This window comes from Equus caballus, chromosome 23 (genome assembly GCF_041296265.1).
Source record: "Equus caballus isolate H_3958 breed thoroughbred chromosome 23, TB-T2T, whole genome shotgun sequence".
Classification (NCBI taxonomy): domain Eukaryota; kingdom Metazoa; phylum Chordata; class Mammalia; order Perissodactyla; family Equidae; genus Equus; species Equus caballus.
Genome location: NC_091706.1, coordinates 11,461,238 through 11,487,814, shown reverse-complemented (window position 1 = coordinate 11,487,814; position 26,577 = coordinate 11,461,238). Strand labels below are relative to the sequence as shown.

The window sequence follows — 26,577 nt, the reverse complement described above, 5'->3', positions numbered from 1 at the left end:
CCCAGCAGGATTCAGGGATCCTCGGAGTTAGCACTGACCCCTGTGCTTAACTCAGGCTCTCTGCTCAGAGTTTAATTTTGTTTAAATCTTATTCTGTAGAATGGAATAGCCAAAAATTTTTTATAAAATAAAGCAAAATATATAACCACCCCACTGGTCCTCTATTACTTAAAACCTCTAGTTCTTAGTTCATATGCAACAGTGTCACCAAGGTTCACAGTAAGTACCATGGAATGGAGAAGATAATTTACTAGTAGATATTGGTGCTTACCTTGAGACTGACATAGTATTACTAAAAATCTGTTCAAGTTTACAGTTTGACTAAATTCAGAACACTCACATTTATTTGAAAAACCAGAAATAAGACATACTACACATCACGCTGCACCTAATGATGAAAACCTTTATTCTGCATCAAGGTATCTGGAAAATGAAGCTGCATTTGGGGCACATTACAGATGAGGAATGATCCATATGCGGTGAGTACAAAACTCAATTACAGAATTATTTCCTAGCTATTACCAGATACTCCATAACCAATGCTTAATTGGAAGGAAAACATGATTTGCCATACTAAAAGGCTAGAAGTCAAATATGACAGTTGAAACCAGGAGATATAAATGTAGCACCTATCTGTATAAAAAACCACAAAACACAAATATTGGAAAAATCAAATACTAAGAAAGAGTTCTGGCCTTAAGTGCATCTCACCTGTCCAACCAGAAAGCCAGTCCATGATTTTTTTTTTTTAGCAATTCATTGTATGAAAAAAAATTATGAATGTTAGATGAATTCAGTGACAAAAAGGGCACTTTTTGGCTACAACTACAAAATAAACTGGTTTTCGGAAAACATTTAGGAAAACATTTCAAGTCATTTTCAGAATATCTAATTGAGATGGTGATCTTCAGAAAAATTAGTCCATGTAGAAATTCATCTTGAAATACGAATGAGGCAAAATGATTTTTTTTAAAGGGTTATTCTATATGCCCTTTAGATCAGTGTACTATGAGACTGTGATCACTTAATGAACAAAAGAAACACAAACAATTTTGAGAGCAGCATGGCCGTGGAGACCACCCACACCCACATAACTGTACGTCCCGGGCTTTGTCATCAAGCTAAGGAATGGGCAGATGAGTTCAGTATCCAAGGTCAAATGTTCTGTCATAGTCATTCAAATTATATTTCAAAAATTATTTTCTTGTACTGCCTACCTTTTGACTTATTTTCAAATAACTGGTTGCACAGAATATAGAATCCTGCTGCATTTTATGTGATATTTTAAGACGGCCTTTCATTTCTCTTACCATTGTTTTAAAAATCTTCAAAATAGATTAGTGAGGCTCATGACAGTGCCTGGCACATGAAGATGTAGCCTCTTATTGCCTTTAGACACTGCCACACCATCTGACTGCCCCCTTGGTCTTCACAAAGCACTTCTTTTGTGGTCTGCTCAAAGCATAGACCATCTGGTCTGAAGTGTATTGGCAAACTAAGCCTCTTGTAAGACAAGCTGAAGCTTGCTTTTTGCCAGTCAGTTTAAAGTCCACAGGGGCTGCATCTCTTCACTGATGTACTTTCTTTAGGTAGTGATAGTCAAAAGCACAAAGCATTTATGCATTCAATCACATAAACAAAAAACTGAAGTCTCCTGAGACCATTTAAACTAGCCGTTCCCAAACCTCCTGCAACCACTTTGCTCTGTTAGTACCATCAAAAACCTCTACCATAAATGAAAAAATGGTATTGCTGCTCTCCAAATATAGGCACTGCTCCATATCATTGAACATTTATTGGATTTGCAAACTAATAACTGTGTCAAAAGCCTCAAAAAACCTGAAATGAATTTTCCAGCTTTACTGTTACCAGCCAGAAGTAAAATTTTTTCTGTTATTTGCCTGTTAGCTAATTAAATTTATTTTTAAAAAACTGTTGGACTTTTATCTTTATAAAGTATATAAAATTTTCACACACAAAAAAATGTGTATATGTGTCTGCGTGATGGTGAGGTTGAAAACCAGACTGAGAAGTTGAAATTTGATCTGTTGGATATTGAGGAGTCATTCAAATTCAGAAGTACCACAGTGAAAGTGGTATTCTATGACTGTTTGTTTGTGGTGGTAGTGGTGTGTAGTTTGGAATATAGTGGTGAAAGACTCCAAGACAGTGATACCAGTTAGGATTCTTCTGGGGAAAAATAATCAATACTATTTTTCCATTTTCTTGTATGACTATATATTTTCCAGATCAAATCAAAACCAGTCCTAGGGCTGGCGCGGTGGCCGAGTGGTTAAGTTCGTGCGCTCTGCTTCAGTGGCCCGGGGTTTCGCCAGTTCGAATCCTGGGCGCGGACATAGCACTGCTCATCAGACTACGCTGAGGCCGTGTCCCACATGCCACAGCTGGAAGGACCCACAACTAAAAATACACAACGATGTACTGGGGGTCTTTGGGAGAAAAAGGAAAAATAAAATCTTTAAAAACAAAACAACCCCCAAAAAAGCAAGCAAAAAAACCAGTCCTATGTGAATTTGGGTTAATTATTAAACCTCTCTGTATAGGAGCAGATCAGGTTGTGAGGGACCTTCATAATGGAAAAAAGAATACAAAATTGTGACTACAAAGTTAGGTATAGGGCTTGGAAGGGGAATATGCAGATGAAGGGCTCTGAACTTAAGTTTAATTAGCTTTACAATAAATTCTCTTTACTGTGAATTAGCCTCTGTCCCTGCATCTCTTTCTTCATCTGTTAAATGGGGATAACACTTAAATGTACGGTGAACATCATCCCAGTTTGCCTAGGACAGTCATGGTTTATGCCTGTGATCCTAGTGGCACGCCCAGTTTAGCATTTGTTTTCGGAGTTTTTGTTTTTTAATTAAATATAAGCTACCATTAATGGTTCCGTTAAAATGAACCCAGATAGATTCAGTGAACATCCTTTTTTTTTTTTTTAACCTCTGCCATGGTCTGTATTAGTGCATGAGCAACGTGTGCGGTGAAGAACGTTCTCACTTTAACATGTGGTTAAATCTGAAGACATCCAATGATAACCCAGGCCTGACACTTTCCAGATAGAAAGTAACTAACAGCTTCTTTTAAAGATAGCATGAAGGGCACTTGCTGATAAAGTGTGCTGAGACATGAGTGGCTGGGTACAACTAACTTGCTGGATGGGATGGGAGAAGTATTTAATGCTGCTGTCTCTGCTAGCCACTTGTACCAGCTAGTTGTAACGTTGCATTCTAAGGTCTGAGAGATTTGTATAGCCGCAATGCCTGGGAGTGGGGTCAATAGGAAACATGGAAAATTTTAGATTAGGTGTAAGTGAAATATTTGCCAGGAATAGAGGCTGATCAGTCCTGTCAGAGTGCCTACAAAGAGTAGTAGGAATGTTGTTGCTACAGTGGTTTTGTCAACAACCGTTTCCTTTTTCATAGTGTTTAGTAATGCTTTTGTAACCTTTTGGCAGCAGGGAGCTCAAATAAAGGAAAATTAATGCTTCATGATAAATACTGATGTTTTGTTTTCCATTTGAGTTGATGAATCTATAACTAGTACACAAAATGTTTGCCAGCATTTAGCATCTCTCATGGTCACATGACAATCTGAATGCACAAATCTGCTGAAAAAGCATCAGGAGTTACTTTCAGATTTGGTAGTTATTTTAAGGAGATTATAGCTGCAGACAATAGTTTGACACATGTAACTGCAGAACATTCAAGATAAAATTATTTCTGCAATGATAATATAAATAGAAATTTGATGGATCATAGCATCTTGGGTAAAACAGGACTCTTACTAAATTATGTAACCTGTGTAGCCAAGATACACTTGGAATTGGTTGTAGTTCATGTATATTTCACAGTTGTAGTCAAAGAGGCTTGATATTTTACTGAACAAAGCTACAGTTGTCAAAATTTTCAATTTTTTATATGCACAGTTAATGTAACTGAATTACACTGTTTTTGAGACAATACTGATGTTGAATCCAAAAAAGAATACTTTGGCGTGTTGTTATAAGCTTGCTTTCTTTGTTGCCTTTTATTAATTGGATTTCATAAACATTTGACTCTTTGAAGAGTTACTTGATAAATCAATCTATGTATCCTGCATTGTTATTGAACATTTTTGCAAGCAAGTCCTCTAAATTTTGATGACATTTTATTCAAAAACAGTTGAAAATATTTATTCAAAATATCCCATAAATGGAGTGAAAAACTTCAACTTTAGAAGCTTTTAGTGAATTATAATTGTTGAAATAAAGTTTTTAAGATTTAATTGTGAATAACCTGAAATACACATCTGTGTTGGGCTATCATTCACAATCTAAGATCTCTTCCATTGTATGACCCAGGAGATGGCTGTTCATGTTTATCATTACAGCCTGTAACTATGAAACAATATTTTCCATGTGAAAGTACTATAAGAATTCAATCTCTAAGAACTTATTTTAATTAGGCTCTGTATTCTGAATATTAGGTGGATTTCTGCCTTATCGATTGACACTTTTTTTCTCAATACCATACCTTTTGTAATTCATATTACTCTAAAAACTTTTTCTTGTATTGCAAGAGAAGAATTTGTATGAAAGGCATAGCATTCTAATGTATATCATTACTATTCCTGACACATCAGGTGGACCTGCTTTAGTTTTGTGGAAAACCAACCTAAGTACTTTTTCTAGGCTAGTTACTGTCCTGAATCTTAATAAGTCGGCTAGCTAACAATGTTAACATTATGATGTCTTAGGTTAATATTAATTTCACTGTGACACAAGCCATAAAATAATTTTTTCAATTGTTAGTTATTGCTTTATTAATTTTATTTACATCTTTCACTTTGAATCACACTTAAGATGTTGTTACAAGATTGTAACAATCTGGAAACGGTTTCTTTTGCGCGGCACCTCGCCACTAAAAAGATAAACTAAGCAGCAAAATAAAAAGCAAAACAAAATAAACAAAAAAGAAAATTCAAGACTAGCTGACAGTTAAGATATGTGACACCCGTAGTATTTAATCCCTAATGTAGTTTCAACATCTCCTGCGTACTCCATGCAAAATGTGCGTTCGTGTTGTTCTTGATGTTTCTTTGACCACATTACTGCCTGTCTTTTTTTTTTAAAGAAAGTATTTCTTTAGCGTTTTCCTTTAAATCTTTGCTTACTAGAAAGAATGGCAAGGGGCAGAATGCCCTGTTATATTTTTGTAGTCAGTATGGTTTTATTTCTTCCTTTCTCTCTCTCTTCTTTCCTTCTCCCCCTCCCTCCCTTCTCTTCTCTTCTTTCCCTTTCTTAACCTCTTTACACTTCTCTATTTTACTTTATTCTTTCTATCTTAACGAAGAATAAGGTAGTGTAATCTATATCCCTGCTTCCCACAATTGATAACTTGTGGAGTGTTCTATGAAGAAGTTATGGCCTTTTGATTTTATTTTCAGTATGTAGCTATAATGGCAACTAATATTGTTCACTTAAACTTTTACTGAAAGAGATGGTTGCAATATATTTCTTTAAAAATCCATTTTCTAGAATAACATAGTAATTACTGTTAAAGAGATGAGCTTCATTCCCACCTCCCCACCCCTAAATCTCTGGTAATTTAAATTTCAGGACAAAAATTAGAGAAACTCTTAAAATTGTTTTCTATAAAGTGCATATAAATTTCATGAAGAAACTGATGTTTGAATGGGGTGTTGAAGGTATTGAAAGTTTTGAGTACAAAATATGGTGGGAGGAGTCTCCATATATGGAGAAGAAAAACTATATTTTCATTTGGTTGGGTGTTGGAATGCATGAAACGCAGGAATGGAAAACAAAGTTGAAATCTAAGTTGGGGCAGGCAATGGAAGTCACGTCCCTAAGTGATAATCAGAGCTGTGTTTTATTGCTATTACCAATGTAGTAAGAAATATAGGAGAACATTTGCATAAAATCAAGGAGACTCTTTAAAGTATAATTATGGTAGCCAGCTACATACTTAATATTGCAGTAGTCAAAGTAGCAAATGACTTCTGAGGATTCACATTTTATATATAGCAAGCTATTTTAATTATCTGCACGTTTTTCTTTTTCTCAGATATAAAATTCCATCTAGTTTACCCCATTATTTGGGGATATATTCATTTGTTCTCCCGTCGTTTCTATCTTATTTTTTTCTACCTTTATGGAGGTATAATTGACAAATAAAATTGTAAGATATTTAAAGTATACCATGTGATGGTTTGATATATGCATACATTGTGAAAGTTAATTAACACATCCATCACCTCAGATATTTCTCTTTTTTGGTGAGAACATTTAAGTTCTACTCTCTTAACAGATTTCAGTTATACAATACAATGTTATTTTGTATTAACAAATGGTATGGTTACCATGTTATCCTCAGAACTTATTCATCTTATAACTTAAAGTTTGTATGCTTTTACCAACCTCTCCCTATTTACCTGACCCCCCAGCAACCACTTGTCTGTTCTCTGTTTCTACGATTTTAACTTTTTTTTAGATTCCACATATAAGTGGTACCATGTCCTATTTGTCTCTGTCTGACTTAATTATCTAATGCCTTCCAGGTTCATCCATGTTATCACAAATGACAGGATTTCTTTCTTTTTTTTGTGAGGAAGATTGGCCCAGAGCTAACATCTGTTGCCAATCTCTCTCTTTTTGCTTGAGAAGATTGTTGCTGAGTTAATATCTGTGCCAATCTTCTTCTGCTTTATGTGGGATGCAGCCACAGCATGGCTTGACATGTGGTGCTAGGTCTGTGCCTGGGATCTGAACCTGCGAACCCCGGGCTGCCGCAGTACAGCATGCGAACTTGACCACTATGCTGCTGGGCTGGCCCAGGATTTCTTTCTTTTAAAAGGGTGAATGATATTCCATGGTGTATATATATACCAAATTTTCTTGATCCATTCATCCATTGATGTACTCTTAATCTGCTTCATACCTTGGTTGTTGTGAATAAGGCTCCTATGAACATGGGAGTACAGATATCTGTTTGAGATGTTGATTTCTCTTTGGATATATACCCAGAAGTGGTACTGCTCGATCAAATGGTAGTTCTTTTAATTTCTTGAAGAACCTCCATGCTGTTTTCCATAATGGCTGCACCAATTTATATTCCCACCAATAGTGCACAAGGGTTCCCTTTTCTCCACATCCTGATATTTGTTCTCTCTTTTCTTTTTGATGCAAGTCATCCTAAAGGACATGAGGTGATAAATCATTGTGTTTTGATTTGCATTTCCCTGAGCATTAGTGATATTGAGCACCTTTTCCTGTACCTGTTGATCATTTGCATGTCTCTTTTGAAAAATGCCTGTTTACGTCCTTTGCCCATTTTTTAACTAGGTTATTTGTTTTTTGCTGTTGAGTAGTATGAGTTCCTCATATTGTGGATATTAAACTCTTATCAGATATAAGATTTGCAAATATTTTCTCCAATTCCATAGGTTCCCTTTTCATTTTGTTGATGGTTTCCTTTGCTGTGCAGAAGCTTTGTAGTTTGATGTAGTCCCACTTTTTAATTTTTGCTTTTGGTGTCAAATCCAAAAAATCATTGCCGAAACCAATTTCAAGGAGCTTACCCCCTGTGTTTGCTTCTAGGAATTTTACGGTTTCAGGTCTTATATTCAAGTCTTTAAACCATTTAGAGTTGATTTTTGTGTACAGTGTAAGGTAACGGTTACAGTTTCATTCTTTTGCATGTGACTGTCTCGTTTTCCCAACACTATTTATTGAAGAAACTGTCCTTTCCCCACTGTGTATTCTTGGTTCCTTTGTGATAAATTGAATGACCGTATATTTCTGGCTTATTTCTGGATATTCTATTCCATTGGTCTGTCTGGCTGTTTCTATGCCAATACCATACTGTTTGATTACTGTCACTTTGTAATATAGTTTGAAATCAGGAAGTATGACGCCTCCAGGTTTCTTCTTTCTCAATTATGCCTTGGCTATTTGGGATCTTTTGTGGTTCCATACAAATAATAGGGTTGTCTGTTTTATTTTTGTGAAAAATGCCACTAGAATTTTGATAGGGATTGCATTGAATCTGATATGTCATTTGATTTCTGGGCTTTCAATTCTGTTCCATTGATCTGTAGGTCTGTTTTTTTACCAGTACCATCCTGTTTTGATTACTATAGCTTTGTAGTATATTTTGAAATCAGGGATTGTGATGCCTCCAGCTTTATTCTTTTTTCTCAGGATTGCTTTAGCTGTTTGGGGTCTTTTGTTGCCTCATATGAATTTTAGGATTCTTTGTTCTATTTCTGTGAAGAATGTCATTGGGATTCTGATTGGGATTGTATTGAATCTGCAGATTGCTTTAGGGAGTATGGACATTTTCACTGTATTTATTCTTCCAATCCATGTGCACGGAATATCTTTCCATTTCTTTATGTCTTTATCAATTTCTTTCAATAAAGCCTTAATAGTTTTCGTTGTATAGGTCTTTCACCTTCTTGGTTAAATTTATTCCTAGATATTTTATTCTTTTTGTTGTGATTGCAAATAGTATTGTATTCTTGAGTTCTCTTTCTCTTAGTTTGTAATTAGAGTATAGAAATGCAAATGATTTTTGGAAGTTCATTTTGTATCCTGCCGTTTTTCTGTTATTGTTGATTATTTCTAATAGCTTTCCAATGGATTCTTTAGGGTTTTCTGTATATAAAATCATGTCGTTTGCAAACAGTGAGCATTTCACTTCTTCATTGCCTATTTGGATACCCTTTACTTCTTTTTCTTGCCTAATTGCTCTGGCTATACCTCCAGTACTATTTTGAATAAGAGTGGTGAGGGTGCGCACCCTTGTCGTGTTTCTGTTCTCAGAGGGATGGCTTTTAGTTTTTCCCCGTTGAGTATGATGTTGGCTTGGGTTTGTCATATATGGCCTGTATTATGTTGAGATACTTTCCTTCTATACCCATTTTATTGAGAGTTTTCATCATAAATGGATGTTAGATCTCGTGAAATGCTTTCTCCGCATCTGAGATGATCACGTTTTTTATTCCTCATTTTGTTAATTTGGTGTATCACATTGATTGATTTGTGGATGTTGAACCATCCCTGTGTCCCTGGTATAAATCCCACTTGATCATGGTGTATGGTCCTTTTAAGATTTTGCTGTATTCGGTTTGCTAGTATTTTGTTGAGGAGTTTTGTATCTCTGTTCTTCAGCAAAATTGGCCCGTAATTTTCTTTTTTTGTGTTATCCTTGTCTGGCTTTGGTATCAGCTTGATGTTGGCCTTGTAGAATGACTTACGAAGTATGCAGTCTTTTTCAATTTTTTGAAATAGTTTGAGAAGGATAGGTATTAAATCTTTGAATGTCTGGTTGAATTCTTAAGAGAAGCCGTCTGGTCCTAGACTTTTATTTTTTGGGAGGTTTTTGATTACTGTTTCAATCTCTTTACTTGTGATTGGTCTTTTTAATTCTCTATTTCTTCTTGATTCAGCTTTGGCAGATTGTATGAGTCTAAGAATTTATCCATTTCTTCTGGATTTTGCAATTTGTTGGCATATAGTTTTCATAGTATTCTCTTATGATCCTTTGTATTTCTGTGGTATCGGTTAATTTCTCCTCTTTCATTTCTAATTTTCTTTGAGCCTCCTCTCTTTTTTCCTTAGGGAGTCTGGCTAAGGGTTTGTCAATTTTATCTTCTCAAGGAACCAGCACTTGGTCGTTGATCCTTTCTACCATTTTTGTGGCTTCAATTTCATTTATTTTTGCTCTAGTTTTTATTATTTCCCTCCTTCTGCTAACTTTGGGTTTTGTTTGTTCTTCTTTTTCTATTTCTGTTACGTGCAGTTTAAAAGTGCTTACTTGAGATTTTTCTTGTTTTTTAAGGTGAGCCTGTGTTGCTATGATTTTCCCTCCTAGGACCACTTTTGCTGCATCCCATGAGTTGGTGTGGTATAATGTATTTTCATTTTCATTTGTCTCCAGATATCTTTTGATTTCTCCTGTAATTTCTTCAATGACCCATTGGTTGTGCAGTACTATGTTGTTTAGCCTCCACATATCTGTCACTTTCGTAGCTTTTTTCTTGTAGTTGGTTTCTAGTTTCATAGCATTATGGTCACAAAAGATGCTTGATATGATTTCAGTCTTCTTAAATTTATGAAGGTTTGCCTTCTTTCCCAACATATGGTCTATCTTTGAGAATGTTCCATGTGCACTTGAGGAGAATGTGTATTCTGCTGTTTTTATACATGTTCTATTAAGTCCATCTGGTCTAGTTTTTCATTTAATTCCATTATTTCCTTGTTGACTTTCTGTCTAGATGATCTATCCATTGATCTAAGTGGGGTTTTAGGTCCCCCACTATTATTATGTAGTAGTTCACTTCTCCTTTTAGGTTTGTTAATAGTTACTTTATGTACTTTGGTGCTCCTATGTTGGTTGCATCCAAATATGTATTTCTTATTGTAAATTACAATATCACAATGATCAATCTGTTGTTCAAAGTGGGGTTTTCAAGTCCCCTGCTATTATTTATTGCTGCCTATTTCTCCTTTTAGTTCTGTTTATATTTGCTTTATATATTTAGGTGCTCCAATGTTGGGTGCATAAGTATTTACAGTTCTTGTATCCTTTTGATGAATTGACTCCTTTATCATTTTGTAATGGCCTTTGCTGTCTCTTGTTACAGTCTTTGTCTTCAAGTCTATTTTGTCTGAGAATTATGCTACCCTACCTTTTGGTTTCACTTTGCATGTAATATCTTTTTCCATCCCTTCACTTTCAGTCTGTTTGTGTCCGTAATGCTGAGATGAGTCTCTTGTAGGCAACATATATTTGGGTCATGTTTTTTAATCCATTCAGCCAGAAAACATTTACATTTAAAGTAATTATCTACATGGATGGGCTTACCATGGCCGTTTTGTTGTTTTCTGGTTGTTTTGTAATTCTTCTATTCCTTTCTTCCTCTCTTGTTCTCTTCCTGTGTGATTTGACGATTTTCTCTATGGTATACTTTGATAACTTTCTCTTTATCTTGTATATCTCCTCTAGCCTTTTACTTTGTGGTTACCATGAGGCTTACTTAAAACATACTTGCCTGCTCACTCCATGTTGAACCCTGAGGGGATAGCTCTGGTGAGTGCTGCATTCCTGTTAAGAATGCTTATTTATTTGCCATAGTCTTGTGGGTCTTGTGGACACAAGCCCATTGGCTTTCAGAGCTAGGTGTTTTGGGAGTCTGTCCGTTTGGTGAGAGTCTTAAAATTTGGAGCACTAGATGTGGAGGTCAAACCCTTTGCTCCTCAGGGAGAAGGTGGAGTTGGGGATTCCCTTCTGACTGTATGGCATTGTGGCAGGGGTGGGGTTCATGATGAGAGTGTGTCTCAGCCTTTCCTACCTGTTTCAACCTGGGTATTTTGCATTTGTCCCGTGTGTACGAGTTGCTAGTCTAGTTTCTGGATCTCTTTCATTTCATGTGTAGCTGTACATTTGGTGTGTCTGTGGGAAGAGGGGAGCTCAAGATCCTCCTATATCATCATCTTGGTCAACACTTGGGGGAGAAAAAAAACAACTTTACAGTTTTATTTTAAGTTAGCCTAAGCAAAACTGTTAGAAGCAACTATTAGGAATATATATATATATATAATTTTTTTTTTCCACTGACATAGCCAAGTAAAAAGTCACTTGGATTGTCAACTAGTTTAATTTTAATCTACATCTCTTTAGTGGACATTTGTACTCACTGGCAGCCAAGCATCTGAGCCCCTTATCTATGTGTGGGGGTATTTCCTACCTTATGAGTTTTGGTGATAGGCACAGACCACCTCCCTATGTGGAATCTTGGGAAAAAAACCCAGACATTTGTTTCACTATGCTTTGCAGCTAGCAAATAGGCATGTGACCTAAGCTGAGACTGAGATGCATTTGTCCTGTACTTTGAATTAGAAGCTAGTAGCACAAAGAAGTAGGGACTACAGAGCTTCTATTGTAGTTGGAAGCAGTTGCAAGAGCTGCAGCAGGATTGAATTTTAATGCCAGTGATGCCAGGGGGTGGTGTTCACTGTCCAGGAGTGGAACTGGTGCAGTCAGTGGTGTTTAGTGTTCACCAGTGCTGGCAGTGGTGTCCTTAGGAGACTAATTATGGCTTGATTTTGACTATGATGCCACAGCTCCCTAGACTTCCTTGTTCTTCCCAGGTGCCAAACGTGCTTCCTCAGCCTTGTTGACATGTTTGTTGGTTACCTGATTTTCTTTTAATAAATTTATTTTCCGTTTAAATTAACCAAAGGAGCTTTCAATTTCTTGTAACTTAAGAATCCTAACTGATGCAGTTTTCTTTTCTAGTGCAGGTAATTGAGAGTGACTATATTTGGTAAAACATTTAGACATATAGTACTATTTAGTAGCATTGGTTGCCTTAATAATAATTTAAAATGTTCTGTTTATGAAATTGCCTTTGACTTATACGTTAGGATCTTTTTTCACTTTCACTGTGGTCTAGTATTAGTAGGCTAATCTAGCAATTGGTCTTGAAATCCTAATTAATTTTTTCTTAGGCACATAGGAATAGGGATTATGGAGTACATAGAATTTGGTGAGAGCCATAAGAGTGTCCTGGATAGTGGAAAATCAGCCTGGAGTAAAATCACTTGATTTATACATATATGAAGACTGTATTTAGGCTTTGGCTAGTCCCTAATTCTATTGATCTTTATAATGTGGGAACTTCTTATAGAATTGATTTTTCTTCCTACTGTCTCTGTAATCTGGATTGTTTAATACTGCTGGCTCTGTCATACTTCTTATATTTTGGAACTTTGAAAAGTCACTTTGCTTTCTCTTTTTTTGAGGAAGATTAGCTCTGAGCTAACTGCTGCCAATCCTCCTCTTTTTGCTGAGAAAGACTGGCCCTGAGCTAACATCTGTGCACATCTTCCTCTACTTTATACGTGGGACGCCTACCACGGCATGGCTTGCCAGGCGGTTGCATGTCCACCCCTGGGATCTGAACCGGCGAAACCCAGGCCGCCAAAGCGGAATATGCACACTTAACTGCTGCACCACCGGTCCAGCCCCCACTTTGCTTTCTTTGCCTTAAGTTTTAAAATGATGGAGAATAAACTAATCTCTAATGTCCTCTCTAGCCTTAGCATTTGATGGGTCAATGAAATGTGATTTATTTCCTTTTTCTTTTCTAAAGTTTGAATGCCAGCAGTGCACTTATGCTGCATGGATCTGGACAGATAGAATTCTTTGCTCAGTGAACTCAAAATGGTCAATTAAGACATAGCTATTGGGAAGTATGTTAAAGTACAAGTTCAGTAAGTACCAAAGTCTGTGGGTATTCAGTAACTGTCATTCGTGTAGTTTATGAAAATCATTTGGAAAATGAACAGCTTTGTATATTCACAGTTGACATTCTTGGAAGACAGTATAATATCTGGTTGAAAACTTCAAAACCAGAATGCTTAGGTTTCAGTCTGGCTCTACCATTTATTAGCAGTGTGACCTTGGGCAAGTTACTTAACCTCTCTGCATCTTAGTTTCTTCATCAGTAAAATGGGGATAAAAATAGAACCTACCTTACAGAGTTCCTGTGAAGATCAAATGAGTTTGTACATGTAAAGTATCTGAAGTGTCTAGAAAGGTGCAAGACATATGGTACTCATCATTAGCAATTATTATTTTCATGTTATTATATAATCTCATGTAGCTAAAATACATGTTGTCATTTTACTTATAATTCTTGTACAAATCTTGAATTTGAGATCATAGTTTCATGTATATCCAAAAGATTTATTGTGCATATCTACTTATCTTGTCATGAATTTTTTATGGCATTCTACTATTATTAATAGAGCAAATAATTTATAACCATTAAATATTGCACTGTCATGGGATTCGTTGCAGTGTTTGGCACAGAGATCATAGGTGTGAAGCACATCCATAAAAGCTAGCTGTGTTTTAAAGAAGTTATGAGATTTCAAGTATGCATAGCTGATATAGTAATGTAACTGAATTGCTCTAATAATAAACTTAACATTTCTTTCAATCCTATATAGATTTTGGTCCTTTCTCTACTTCCTGTTGATAGAAGTAGAATATTGAAATACAAGGAAAATTAAAATGGCAGCATTGACCAAGAATATTGCTATCATATGAGAATGTTTCAGTGGTACCTCCTTGCCAATGCATTGATTTCTCTTTGCTTATCTTGATTTTATAATTCAGATGTATTTTATGCTTCATTATTAATGATAGGTGTAGAGTCTTTCTTATTAGTTCTTGGATTTTCTATCTAAGAAAATTTTGTGAAACAGTATATACTATAACATTTGAGAACATTTTCATAGTTTCTTTTCATAAAATAGCATAATTATCACTATGCTTTCAGATTTTAATTCCAAATCTTTAATTCAACTAAAATGACATCATTTTATTTTATTTATGTATTTATTTTGGTGAGGAAGATTGGCCCTGAGCTAATGTCTAGTTCCCATCTTCCTCTTTTTGCTTGAGGAACATTGTCCCTGAGCTAACATCTGTGCCAATCTTCCTCTATTTTGTATGTGGGATGCTGCCACAGCATGGCATGATGAGCAGTATTTAGGGCCGTGCCTGGGATCTGAACCCAGGAACCCTGGGCCACCAAGGTGGAGAATGTGAACTTAACCAGTTTGCCACCAGGCTGGCTCAACAATCATTTTAGAGACCATTTCTTTAATCATTGTATTTTTTATCCTGTTTCCTTTTTCAGGACCAGGGTTCTGATCAAGCAGGAAAGGAGAAAGCAAAAGGTAAAGAGAATATGTTTATTTGTGTTAGCTTTATGAAAAAAGTGATCTTCTGAAGCATTTTTCCAAGGGTAATAACTAAGTGAAATTGGAAGACTCTCTTCCTTTAGTCTTCTCAACCTTGTAGATAGCTTGATAACCAACCATTTTGCTTAGGCAGAGACTTAAGGACCTTGTTGATTCTTGTTGTCATTCTAGTTCCAAGATGTATCCCAAGTCTGATAACTTCTCACTACCTATACTGTTAGCACCCTGATTCAAATCATCATCATTTATTGCCTAGAGTAGTATAATGGCCTTATAACCTACCACCTTTTTTTGTTTTATAATTACATTGATCATTACACAGTAAAGTTGAGCATGTATGTACATTACAGCTCAGCAGTATATATCTGAGTGAAACTCTTCCACTTGTGAACTTTGAGACATGTACAAGCTTGTTTGGATATTGTTGTTGTTAAGTAGCAAACAAAAAAAAGAGAGAAGGAGGAGAAAGAGAGAAAGAAGGACAGGGGAGGAGGAAGGAAAGGGGCCCACCCAAATGTCCATTAGCAGTAAAATGGTTAAGCAAATAGTGGCATACCCAAGTAATGATGGAGCAGTGAAAATGTTTCAACTATGTGTAATTAGTGTGGATGAATCTCAAAAACATAAAGTTGGATAAAGAAAGCAACTCACAAAAGAATACAAGCAGTAAGATTCCATTTACGAAAAGTTCCAAAACAGAAAAAATATGTTCGAAGGTAGTAAAATTTAAAGAAAAGCAAGGGAGTGATTATTATGAAAGCAGGATAGTTGTTAACTCAGTGAATTGATGCTTCATTGTAAATTTAACTTGTTTTTCCTTGATTACTAATGAGACTGACTATCTTGTCATTCAGGTTTCCTCTTTTGTCAGGTACTTTTCCAAGTAGTTTTTTCATCTTTTATTTGAGTTGTTTGTCTTTTTCTTATTGTGTCTATGTATTTAGGAATTATTTGTCAGGTATATTTGTCCTTTGGCTTTTAATTTTAGTTTTTCAATCCTGTCTTTGAAGAAAAGTTCTTAATTTTAATGTAATTGAATTTATCACTTTTTTTCTGCTTTATCTTTTACTCCTTTGTAGTCTGTGACACAGTGGTTAGTATGATCTTTTAAAGGCACAAATCAGAATTTATCATTCCCCAGCTTAAAAGCCTCAATTGCTTTTCATTGCTCTTAGAATGAAATCTGATTTTACCAAAGTCTAAAAGAACCAGAAGGATCTGCACCCTGCCTGCCTCTCTGACCTTGTTTCTTACTACTTGTCCTATTCATTTTATTTCAGCCACACTGACCTTCTTTCTGCCACTGTTCTTTGTCTGGAATAGTCTCCCTCGAGATATTTGCACGTCTGGCTTGTCAACATTTGAGTCTCAGCTAAAGTATGTCCTCTTAGATTGGCCTTCTCTGATCACTACATCTAAATAGCTCCCTGCCCTCCAAATGCTGTCTCTCCTTTACCCTCTTTAATTTGTCACTCTTTCATAATCCTATATTTTCTTAGAAATTTGTTTATTCTGTCCCCCCATTAATATATCTTCGTGAGAAGAAGGATTTTACCACGTTTGTTCATTTTCTATCTCCTGTGCATTGAACTGTCTCTAGCAATAACATAGACACTCAATAATAAATAAACTATGAATGAAGGCTGTCCCAAGACTATTTTTAAAAAGTAATCTAACTCTATCTGGATCATTCTTTTGAATATTTATCAGAAAGGGAAAGACACATGGCTCTTCCCAAGGTGTTGATCTCTAATCGTGTCACTTTTCTCTTCTTTGAAAATTTCATACCTTCCTTTACCTCCCCAAACCTCTCTTTCCCAACACTATTCTTTATCTCTTCATGCTCTTTAAATGACCCTGTATCATAGTTCAGAGGAAATAGAAGCTATCAGATGAGAATTATCTCAAATTTCTACCACCAGTTCTATAAACCACTTTCCTTCTTCATCCATCTTCTCTTTCCCTCCTCTAACTACAGAAGTAATTCCCTCTGATCAAAGGAAGGTCTCTCTGTCTGTGATCTGGATTCCATTTACTTCCGCTTTCCATTGATAGTTACACATACTGAATTTTCTCCTATTAGACAAGTAAAGGTGTCTCTGGGTCCTTTCTCTTTCCTGCTACGCCCTTTCACTCTCATCTCCCATTTGTTCCTTAGTCCACTTCACTGTACAGCTCTTACTAGTGTCAAAATTGAACTTTATAAATCATACAGACAGAAAATCAATAAGGAAATATTGGTCTTAAATGACACATTAGACCAGATGGACTTACTAGATATATGCAGAGCATTCTATCCCAAAACAGCAGAATACACATCTTTTCAAGTCGGTCGGAACATTTTCCAGGATAGAGCATATGTTAGGCCACAAAACAAGTCTCAGTAAATTGAAGAAGATTGAAATCATATCAAACATCTTTTCTGACCACCATGGTATGAGACTAGAAGTCAATTACAAGAAGAAAATTGGAAAAAACAAAACATGGAGTCTAAACAACATGCTGCTCAACAACCAGTGTGTCATTGAAGAAATCAAAGAGCAAGTAAATGATACATGTCTACCTAAGGAAGTAAGAAAAATCTCAGATAAACAGTCTAATCTTACAACTAAAGGAACTAGAAAAGGAAGAACGAACAAAACCCAAAGTTAGTAGAAGGAAGGAAATCGTAAAGATCAGAGCAGAAATAAATAGAAACTGAAAAAATACCATAGAAAAGATCAATGAAACTAAGAGCTGGTTCTTTGAAAAGGTAATTGATAAACCTTTAGCCAGACTCATCTAGAAAAAAAGAGAGGCCCCAAATAAGTAAAATCAGAAATGAAAGAGAAGTTATGTCTGACACCTCAGAAATGCAAATATCATGATATTACTATGAACAATTAGATGCCAGCAAATTATACAACCTAAAAGAAATAGATAAATTCCTAGAAACATACAGTCTTCTAAGACTGAATCAGGAAGAAATAGAACATCTGAACAGACTGATTACTAATAAGAAATTGACTCAGTAGTCAAAAAACTCCCAAGAAACAGAAGTCTAGGACCAGATGGTTCCACAGGTGAATTCTGCCAAACATTTAAAGAATTAATACCTGTCCTTCTCAAACTATTTCAAAAAATTGAAGAGGGAGGAATGCTTCCAAACTCATTCTATGAGGCCGACATTACCCTGATACCAAAACCAGACAAAGACACTACAAAAAGAGAAAATTATAGGCCAATATCCCTGATGAATGTAGATACAAAAATCCTCAGCAAAATATTAGCAGACTAAAATCAACAATACATTAAAAGGATCATACACCATGATTAAGTGGGATTTTTCCTAGGCATGCAAGGATGGTCAGTATGCACACATTAGTCATTGTGATATGCCACATAAACAAAGCAAAGAATAAAAATTGTATGATTATCTCAATAGATGCAGAAATAGCTTTTGACAAAATTCAACATCCATTTATGATAAAAATTCTCAACAACGTGGGTATAGAGAGTACCTACCTCAACATAGTAAAGTCTGTATGTGACAAACCCACAGCTAATATCATATTCGATGGTGTAAAGCTGAAAGCATTTCTTCTAAGATCAGGAACAAGACAAGGATGCCCACTCTCACTACTTTTATTATATTGGAAGTCCTAACATAGCAATTAGTAGGAAAAATAAAAGCCAGCCTGATTGGAAAGGAATAAGTAAAACTGTCACTGTTTACTGATGACATGATACTTTATACTAAATATATATATATATACTTTTTATTTTATATATATTGTTTATATATATATACACATACACACTAAAAACTCCACCAAAAATTATTAGGATAAATGAATTCAGTGAAGTTTCAGGATACAAAATTAATATACAGAAATCTGTTGGGTTTCGATACACTAATAACGATCTATCAGAAAGAGAAATTAAGAAAACCCTCCCATGACAATTGCATCAAAAACAATAAAATACATAGGAATAAATTTAACCAAGGAGATGAAAGACCTATACTCTGAAAGCTATAAGACATGGATGAAAGAAACCGAAGACAAATAAATGGAAAGATGTATTGTGCTCACGAATTAATACTGTTAAAATGTCCGTACTACCCAAAGCAATCTACAGATTCAATGCAACCCCTATGAAAATACCATTGGTATTTTTCACAAAACTAGAACAAATAATCCTAAAATTTGTATAGAACCACAAAAGACCCAAAATAGCCAAGCAATCTTGAGAGAGAAGAAAGCTGGAGGTATCACATTTCCAGATGTCAAACTGTACTACAAAGCTATAATAATCAAAACATTATGATACTGGCACAAAAACAAATGCAGAGATAAGGTAACAGAATAGAAAGCCCAGAAATAAACCCACAAATATATCGTCAATTAATCTACAACAAAGGAGGCAAGAATATTCAGTGGGGAAAAGACAGCTGTTTCAATAAATGGTATTCGGAAGACTGGACAGCTCTAGGCAAAAGAATGAAACTGGACTACTTTCTTTCGGTATGTGTAAAAATAAACTCAAAATGGATTAAAGACTTAAACGTAAGACCTGAAACCATAAAACTCCTAGAAGAAAACTTAGGCAGTAAACGCTTTGACATCAGTTTTAATAATTTTTTGGATCTGTCTCCTCAGGCAAGGGCAACAAAAGCAAAAATAAACAAATGAGACTACGTCACACTAAAAAGCTTTTACACAGCAAAGGAAACCATCAGCAAAATGAAAAGGCAATCTACCAAATGGGAGAATATACTTGCAAATGATATATCTGATAAAGGGTTAATGTCCAAAATGTATAAAGAGCTCATACAACTCAATATCAAAAAAATAATTCAATAAAAAAATGAGAGGAGCTGAATAGACATTTTTCCAAAGACATTTACAGATGCCCAACAGACATGTAAAAGGATGCTCAACATCACTAATCCTAAGGGAAATGCAAATCAAAACCATCAAAAGACAATAAATGTCAAGTGTTAGTGAGGATGTGGAGAAAAGGGAGCCCTCGTGCACTTTTGGTGGGAATGTATACTGTTGCAGCTACTATGGAGAACGGTATGGAAGCTTCTAAAAACGTTAAAAACTAACATATGACCCAGCAGTTTCACTTCTGGGTATTACCTGAAGAAAACAAAAACACTAATTTGAAAAGAAATATGCACCCTTATGTTCATTGCAGCATTATTTGCAATAGCCGAGATGTGGAAGCAGCCTAAGAGTCCATCGGTGGATATATGGGTAAAGAAGATGTGGCATATATTTATTCAGTGGAATATTAGCCGTAAAAAAGAATGAAATCTTGTCATTTGTAGCAACATGGATGGATATAGAGGGTGTTATTCCAAGTGAAATATGTCAGACAGAGAAAGATAAATATCATCTGATTTCACTTATATGTGGAATCTAAAAAACAAAACAAATGAACAAACATAAGAGAAACAGACTCATAGACACAGAGAACAGGCTGGTCATTGCCAGTGGTGAAGCTGGTGGTAGGTTGGGCAAAATAGGTGAAGGGGACTAAGAAGTACAAACTTTCAGTTATAAAGTAAATAAACCATGGGGGTGTAATATACAATGTAGGGAATATAGTCAATAATATTATAATGACTTTGGTGACAGATTGTTGGTAGAATCATTGTAGTGATTATTTTGTAACGTGTGTAAATGTCAAATCACTATGTGTACACCTGAAACTAACATAATGTTCTATGTTAACTAAAATTCACTAAAAAAATTTGAACTTTATGTTATTCAATTCCAAAGATATTTTTCATATACTTTAATGTGTCATCATCTGCTTTTCCATACCTTCATCTTTTTTGTTTTGGTGATACAAACTTTATTTAGCACTTCATGAAGTGAACAGTCTTCTTTCAGAGAACTGCTGCCCGTTCCCTTCATCTTGAAACAAGCTCTTCCCTTGCTTCCTTTGACACGTTCTTAAGATTTTATTTGTCTCCCTGGCTGCTCCTTTTAAATGTCTATTTTCAATTTAAAATTTGATTGTCTTCTGGAAGTTTTCTATTTATCTTCTAATTATTTTTTACTTGTCTCTACCAAATGAGACTTGTTAAAAAAAGTTGAGCCTAACAACAAAAAATCAAACAACCCAGTCAAAAAATGGGCCGAGGACATGAACAGACATTTCTCCAAAGAAGGTATACGGATGGCCAATAGACATGAAAAGATGCTCATCATCACTCATCATCAGGGAAATGCAAATCAAAACTACACTAAGATATCACCTTACACCTGTTAGAATGGCAAAAAGAACCAAAACAAAAAGTGACAAATGTTGGAGAGGTTGTGGAGAAAAAGGAACCCTCATACACTGTTGGAGGGAATGCAAACTGGTGCAGCCACTATGGAAAACAGTACGGAGATTCTTCAAAAAATTAAAAATAGAAATACCTTATGACCCAGCCATCCCACTACTGGGTATCTATCCAAAGAGCTTGAAGTCAGCAATTCCAAAAGTCCCATGCACCCCTATGTTCATCACAGCCTTATTTACAATAGCCAAGATGTGGAAGCAACCTAAGTGCCCATCAACTGATGGTTGGATAAAGAAGATATGGTATATATATGTATACACACACACGCACGTGCGCGCCCTATGGAATACTACTCAGCCATAAAGACGGATAAAATCGTCCCATTCACAACAACATGGATGGACCTTGAGGGTATTATGTGAAGTGAAATAAGCCAGATAGAGAAAGACGAACTCTGTATGACTCCACTGATAGGTGGAAGTTAAACATATAGACAAAGAGAACTGATTGGTGGTTACCAGGGGAAAGGGGGGGTGAGGGGAGTGCACAAAGGGTGAAGTGGTGCACCTACAACATGACTAACAATAATGTGCAACTGAAATTTCACAAGGTTGTAAACTATCATAATCTTAATAAAAAGTTAAAATACCACACAAAAAATATTTAGAATTAAAGTTGATATCCTATAATATGAAATATGTCACCAAAAGCCATTGGAAGTCATAACTATACATATAACATATTTTAAATATTTTAACAATCTGTCTTTTATACTCATGCTTTAGTACATTTTTTTACTAAATAAAGATTTGCTTGTCTTAGATATCCCCATAGGAATTGTATGTGGAGGTCTAACTGTCCTAACAACTTTGTTAATGTGCTAAAAAGATTGGAAATGTGTTTTGAATTTATTGTTTATTTGATATTAAATAATAAAATAGTGAAATTGTCTGCAAAAGTGACCCCCCCAAAAAAAGTTGAGCCTAACCTTGTCAGGTAAATTAGTTACATACCTTTGTTCTCTCTAGGAAAAGAAAGATTAGAGGTTATCATGATGGATAGATTATGAGGGTTCAACCTCTTCAGCCGTGTCCCCTGGAGTAAAGGCTTGCTCCCTTCATACACAGTGTTTGTACTGTTCTTCTTCATTCCTGGAACATTATCTTCCCACACTCTGGCTAACTCTGACTCATCCATCTATCTTAGAAGTCGTTTTCTAAGAAAGCTTCCCTCTCCTCCTGCCCTCCCTCTGCCAACTCTCCCCACATCTACCAGTAGTTTACATACTCCTGATGCTCAGTTGTAATTGTTTGTGTCATTCTCTTTCTCATTATGGTCTTATCCTTCACAGAGTACAGTGCCTTAGGAAATAATATCTTAATTCCAAGACGCTGTCAATTATAAGATCGAGAGTCATGTTCTTCAAAGGGGAAAAATATTTATATCCTGAAGGTTCTGTCATTTCATTGCTGACCATAGTGTGATCTTTTTAAAGACGCCCCAATGTGGAGTTGCACATCACTCAAATGAAACACTTTTTTATCTGTGGTTAAGTTTGCATAAAAATGCAGCATTTACTTTTTTGCTTGATAGCTGGCAAGTCTCTTACAGTTCTTATGTTTTTTAGAATCTTAAAAGTCTATTATAATTAATATTCTGAAATATTAATGTGATAAAACCTTAACTTCTTGGAAAAATGATACTTCCTCTTGCATTAAATTTTTTACCATCTTGGACTTTTTTCGCTTTTCATATCTCACATTTATAATCACGTTTATGCCATTGTGTTATGAGTTATATAGTGAAGAAGAAGATGTTTTCACAATTTGTTATAGTGTCTAATACATAATAGTTGCTCAATAAACAAATTTTGAACAAATGCCTTTGAACTTCTTAAATTAAGGATGTAATCTGAGAGAAAAAGAATGAAAATAAGAATAATTCTGCTCAATCAGAAATAAATACTGAATGAAAAATGATAATTATTTACAAGTCTGGTTTAAAAGAAAATCTAGGAGTCATGTGGAGATAACAGAATTAAGTTAGCTTTGGCTGCAGATAAGTTCTCACATAGCTTCTTTTTGTTTTTCTCTTCTCATTTCAGTTGACTTTTATTGGCACACAGCTATGCGTATCTTTAGGCTTTTTATATCTGTGGTATAGCATACTTTGCAGAAAAACAAGTTTTTAGCCTATCAGATTTGTTTTATCAGGTTTTTGAAAACGTTCCACATTCAGATAATTTTTTTTAATCTTTTGATACCTGGGAATGGCTTTATACAGTTCTGTTTTAAAGGCATTACGCTTAACAAAAGAAAGATTAGAAGAAGCTGTAATTTAGAGTCTTTGGGCAAACTACAAGTTATGATGATTCATTTTAATTTATATGTAAACATGTAAAGGAGGTGTCACAGAAATATAAAAATATCAAGTCAATTATTTAATAGCATTATTGCTTTTTGTTATTGATGATTCTGCCTGAAACTATATGGTTGCTAGAATAACTTTTTATTTTTAATTTTTTTAGGAATATTTTGAAAAGAAAAGGTTAAAATCAAAAATGAAATTACGGGGAGTTTTATCCCCTGTCAAAAATTCTGCTGTCAGTTTAGACCTCCTTAACCTGTGTATGGTAAATCAGATATCTTGCCAGAAGAAAAGACCTGGTAAGTAAGCCTCTCCAGTAACATTTTGTTTTGAGTCTGATGTGATCATAATGTTTAGTTTTCCAATAATTTTGTAATTTTAGAACTCAAAGGATGTGGAAAGTAATTTTAAAACTTGATTGCCCTCTTAAATTAGAAGCTTTGTTAGTCTCTGCTTAAAATGTTTTATTGTTTAATCCATTTATTTTTTTTTTAGGTGGTGTGTTATATAAAATTAATTTTATAACGTATGGTTAAACTTATAGCGCTGTTGTTTCAATTATTATGTTATTTTGTCTAGGCAGATAGTTACCAAAGTTTGGCTAAAGAGCAGGGAATAAATATCTTTACTGTCTTATCCTATTTGGAGAATTTGTTTGAAAGGAAGAGCTGAACAAGTTTTTGCCTCAATGATTAGTTTCCTATCTCATAACTTGAATTTCTTAGACATTCTTGGGATGTTAACTATAGTAGTCTAATACTTCAAAATAAAGTTCATTTTGGCCTGCACTTTGATTCTTCAAGTAAATAAAAAGTTTAATCAGAGTATTTTTTTCTCTCTCAAGGAAACTTGTGTCTGATATTTAATTTTTAAAACAAGTGCTAAAATGAGAGCTTAAGAACTGAGTTCATAAAAAAGGGATTGAAATTGATCACAGTATTGTTAGTGTCTCCTCTTTTCCTTTCTGTGCTATTTTTGTTTCTTCACAGATGACAGTTGTCACAAGTAAATGTAGTCACACTTTAGTAGAAGTAAATACATTATTAATAAACTTTAGGAATAAAAGTTTCTGTTGTAAATATATTTGCTATATTTAGTTCTTTTTCTTCATTTGTGTAATAGTGTTATCAGCTATTATCACCATGTCTTACATTAGATCCTCGGATCTTATTCATCATTTTGCTGAAAGTTAGTACCCTTTTCCCAACCTTTCCCTATCCCCCAGTCGCCAGATCCTGGCAACCACTTTTCTATTCTCTGTTTCTATGAGTTTGACTTTTTTTTTTTCAGATTCCACATGTAAGTGATACCATGCAGTACTTGTCTTTCTCAGTCTGGCTTATTTCACTTAGCATAATGCCTTCTAGCTCCGTCCATGTTGTCACACATGGCAGGATTTCATTCTTTCTCATGGCTCAGGAATATTCCATTGTATATATACACACACACACATATACACACCACACCATCTTTATCCATTCATCCATTGATGGACGCTGAGGTTGTTTCCATATTTTGGCTCTGTGAATTATGCTGCTTGTGAACATGGGAGTGCAGATATCTCTTTGAGATCTTGTTTTCATTTTATTTGGATATATACCCAGAAGTGGGATTGCTGAATCATATGATAGTTCTATTTTTAATTTTTTGAGGAACCTCTATATTGTTCTCCATAGGGCTTGCCCCAATTTACATTCCCACCAACCATGCACAAGGGTTCCCTTTTGTCCACATCCTTGCAAACACTTCTTACCTCTTGTCTTTTTTTTTTTTTTTTTACTTTTTGTGAGGAAGATTGGCCCTCAGCTAATATCTGTTGCCAATCTTCTTCTTTTTCTTTCTTTCTCTCCCCAAAGCCCCAGTACATAGGTGTATATCCTAGTTGCAGGTCATTCTAGTTTTTCTATGTTGGATGCTGCCACAGCATGGCTAGATGAGCAGTATATAGCTCTGTGCACAGGGTCTGGACTGGCGGACCCTGGGCCACTGAACTGGAGCACACAAACAACTATTCGGCCACGTGGTCAGCCCCCTCTCTTGTCTTTTCGATGATAGTCATTCTAACAGGTGTGAGGTGATATCTCATTGTGGTTTTGAATGCATTCCCTTGAGGATTAGTGATGTTGAACACCTTTTCATGTACCTGTTGCTCAGTTGTATGTCGTCTTTGGAAAAATGTCTGTTCAGAGGGTCCTCTGCTCATTTTTTAATCGATTGTTGTTTTTTGATATTGAGTTGTATGAGCTCTTTATGTATTTTGAATATTAATCCCTTATCAGACAATATGATTTGCAAGTATTTTCTCCCATTCTTTAGATTGCATTTTCATTTTGTTGGTGGTTTCCTTTGCTATACAGAAGCTTTTTGGTTTGATGTAGGACCAGTTGTTTATTTTTGCTTTTATTCCTTTTACTTTTGGTGTCAAATCCAGAAAATCATCGTGAAGACTGATGTCACGCAGCTTATTCCTTATGTTTTCTTCTAGGAGTTTTATGGTTTCAGGTCTTGTATTTAAGTCTTTAATCCATTTTGAGTTGACTTTTGTGTATGGTGTAAGATAGGGTTCCAGTTTAATTCTTTTACATGTGGCTGTCCAGTGATGTATTTAACTTTATATATTTCCTTTCTCCCTCACTCTGTTTTCATTCATACATTGAACGTATGTTTTTGAGTACTTACCCTAAGTATTGGATTGGATTCTGGAAGTAGAACAGAAAATAACAGGGGCAGGACGTGCTGCTGTACGGGAGGAAGAGAATTCCTCTATCTCTTGTAGGTTCTTCTGGCTGGGCTATGAATTAAATTGACATGAGACAGAATAAAAGGAGAAAATCAAACAAAGCTTTGTAACATGTGTACATGGGAAAATTCCAGGAAAACTGGTTAACTCCCAGACTGGTTAAGGTTGTCATCTTAAATACCGTCTTTGGCTAAAGACAAAGGAGCATGTTGGGGGTGGGAGGGAGTCAGTTATGGGAGATTACCAGAAAAGGACAGTAAACAAGAGAAAGGTTATTATGCGGATTCAAGTCCTTGCCTTCTGCCTTGATAGGAGTTTCTGGACATAAGGACATCCCCCCTCTTCCTGGTACAGAGAGGGAGTTACCTTTACAAATGGAGATTTCCCTTA

At 35.4% G+C, this 26,577-nt stretch overlaps 1 protein-coding gene across 3 annotated transcripts in view; it reads left to right on the top strand.

Annotated features, from left to right (window-relative positions):
* LOC111772204 (regulator of DNA class I crossover intermediates 1-like) overlaps positions 1–26,577 on the top strand; it is a 75,569-nt gene that overhangs the window by 5,309 nt on the left and 43,683 nt on the right. For 2 of the 3 annotated variants that reach the window (XR_011431675.1, XR_011431674.1), the window contains exons 2-4: positions 420–479; positions 14,734–14,773; positions 23,608–23,746. Coding sequence is in view for 1 of the 3 variants with exons in the window: in XM_070248970.1 (XP_070105071.1) it covers positions 14,734–14,773; positions 23,608–23,746 (179 nt within the window). In the remaining 2 variants the exon portion in view is untranslated. The remainder of the gene's footprint in view (positions 1–419; positions 480–14,733; positions 14,774–23,607; positions 23,747–26,577) is intronic. The other variant, XM_070248970.1, reaches the window with a different exon arrangement.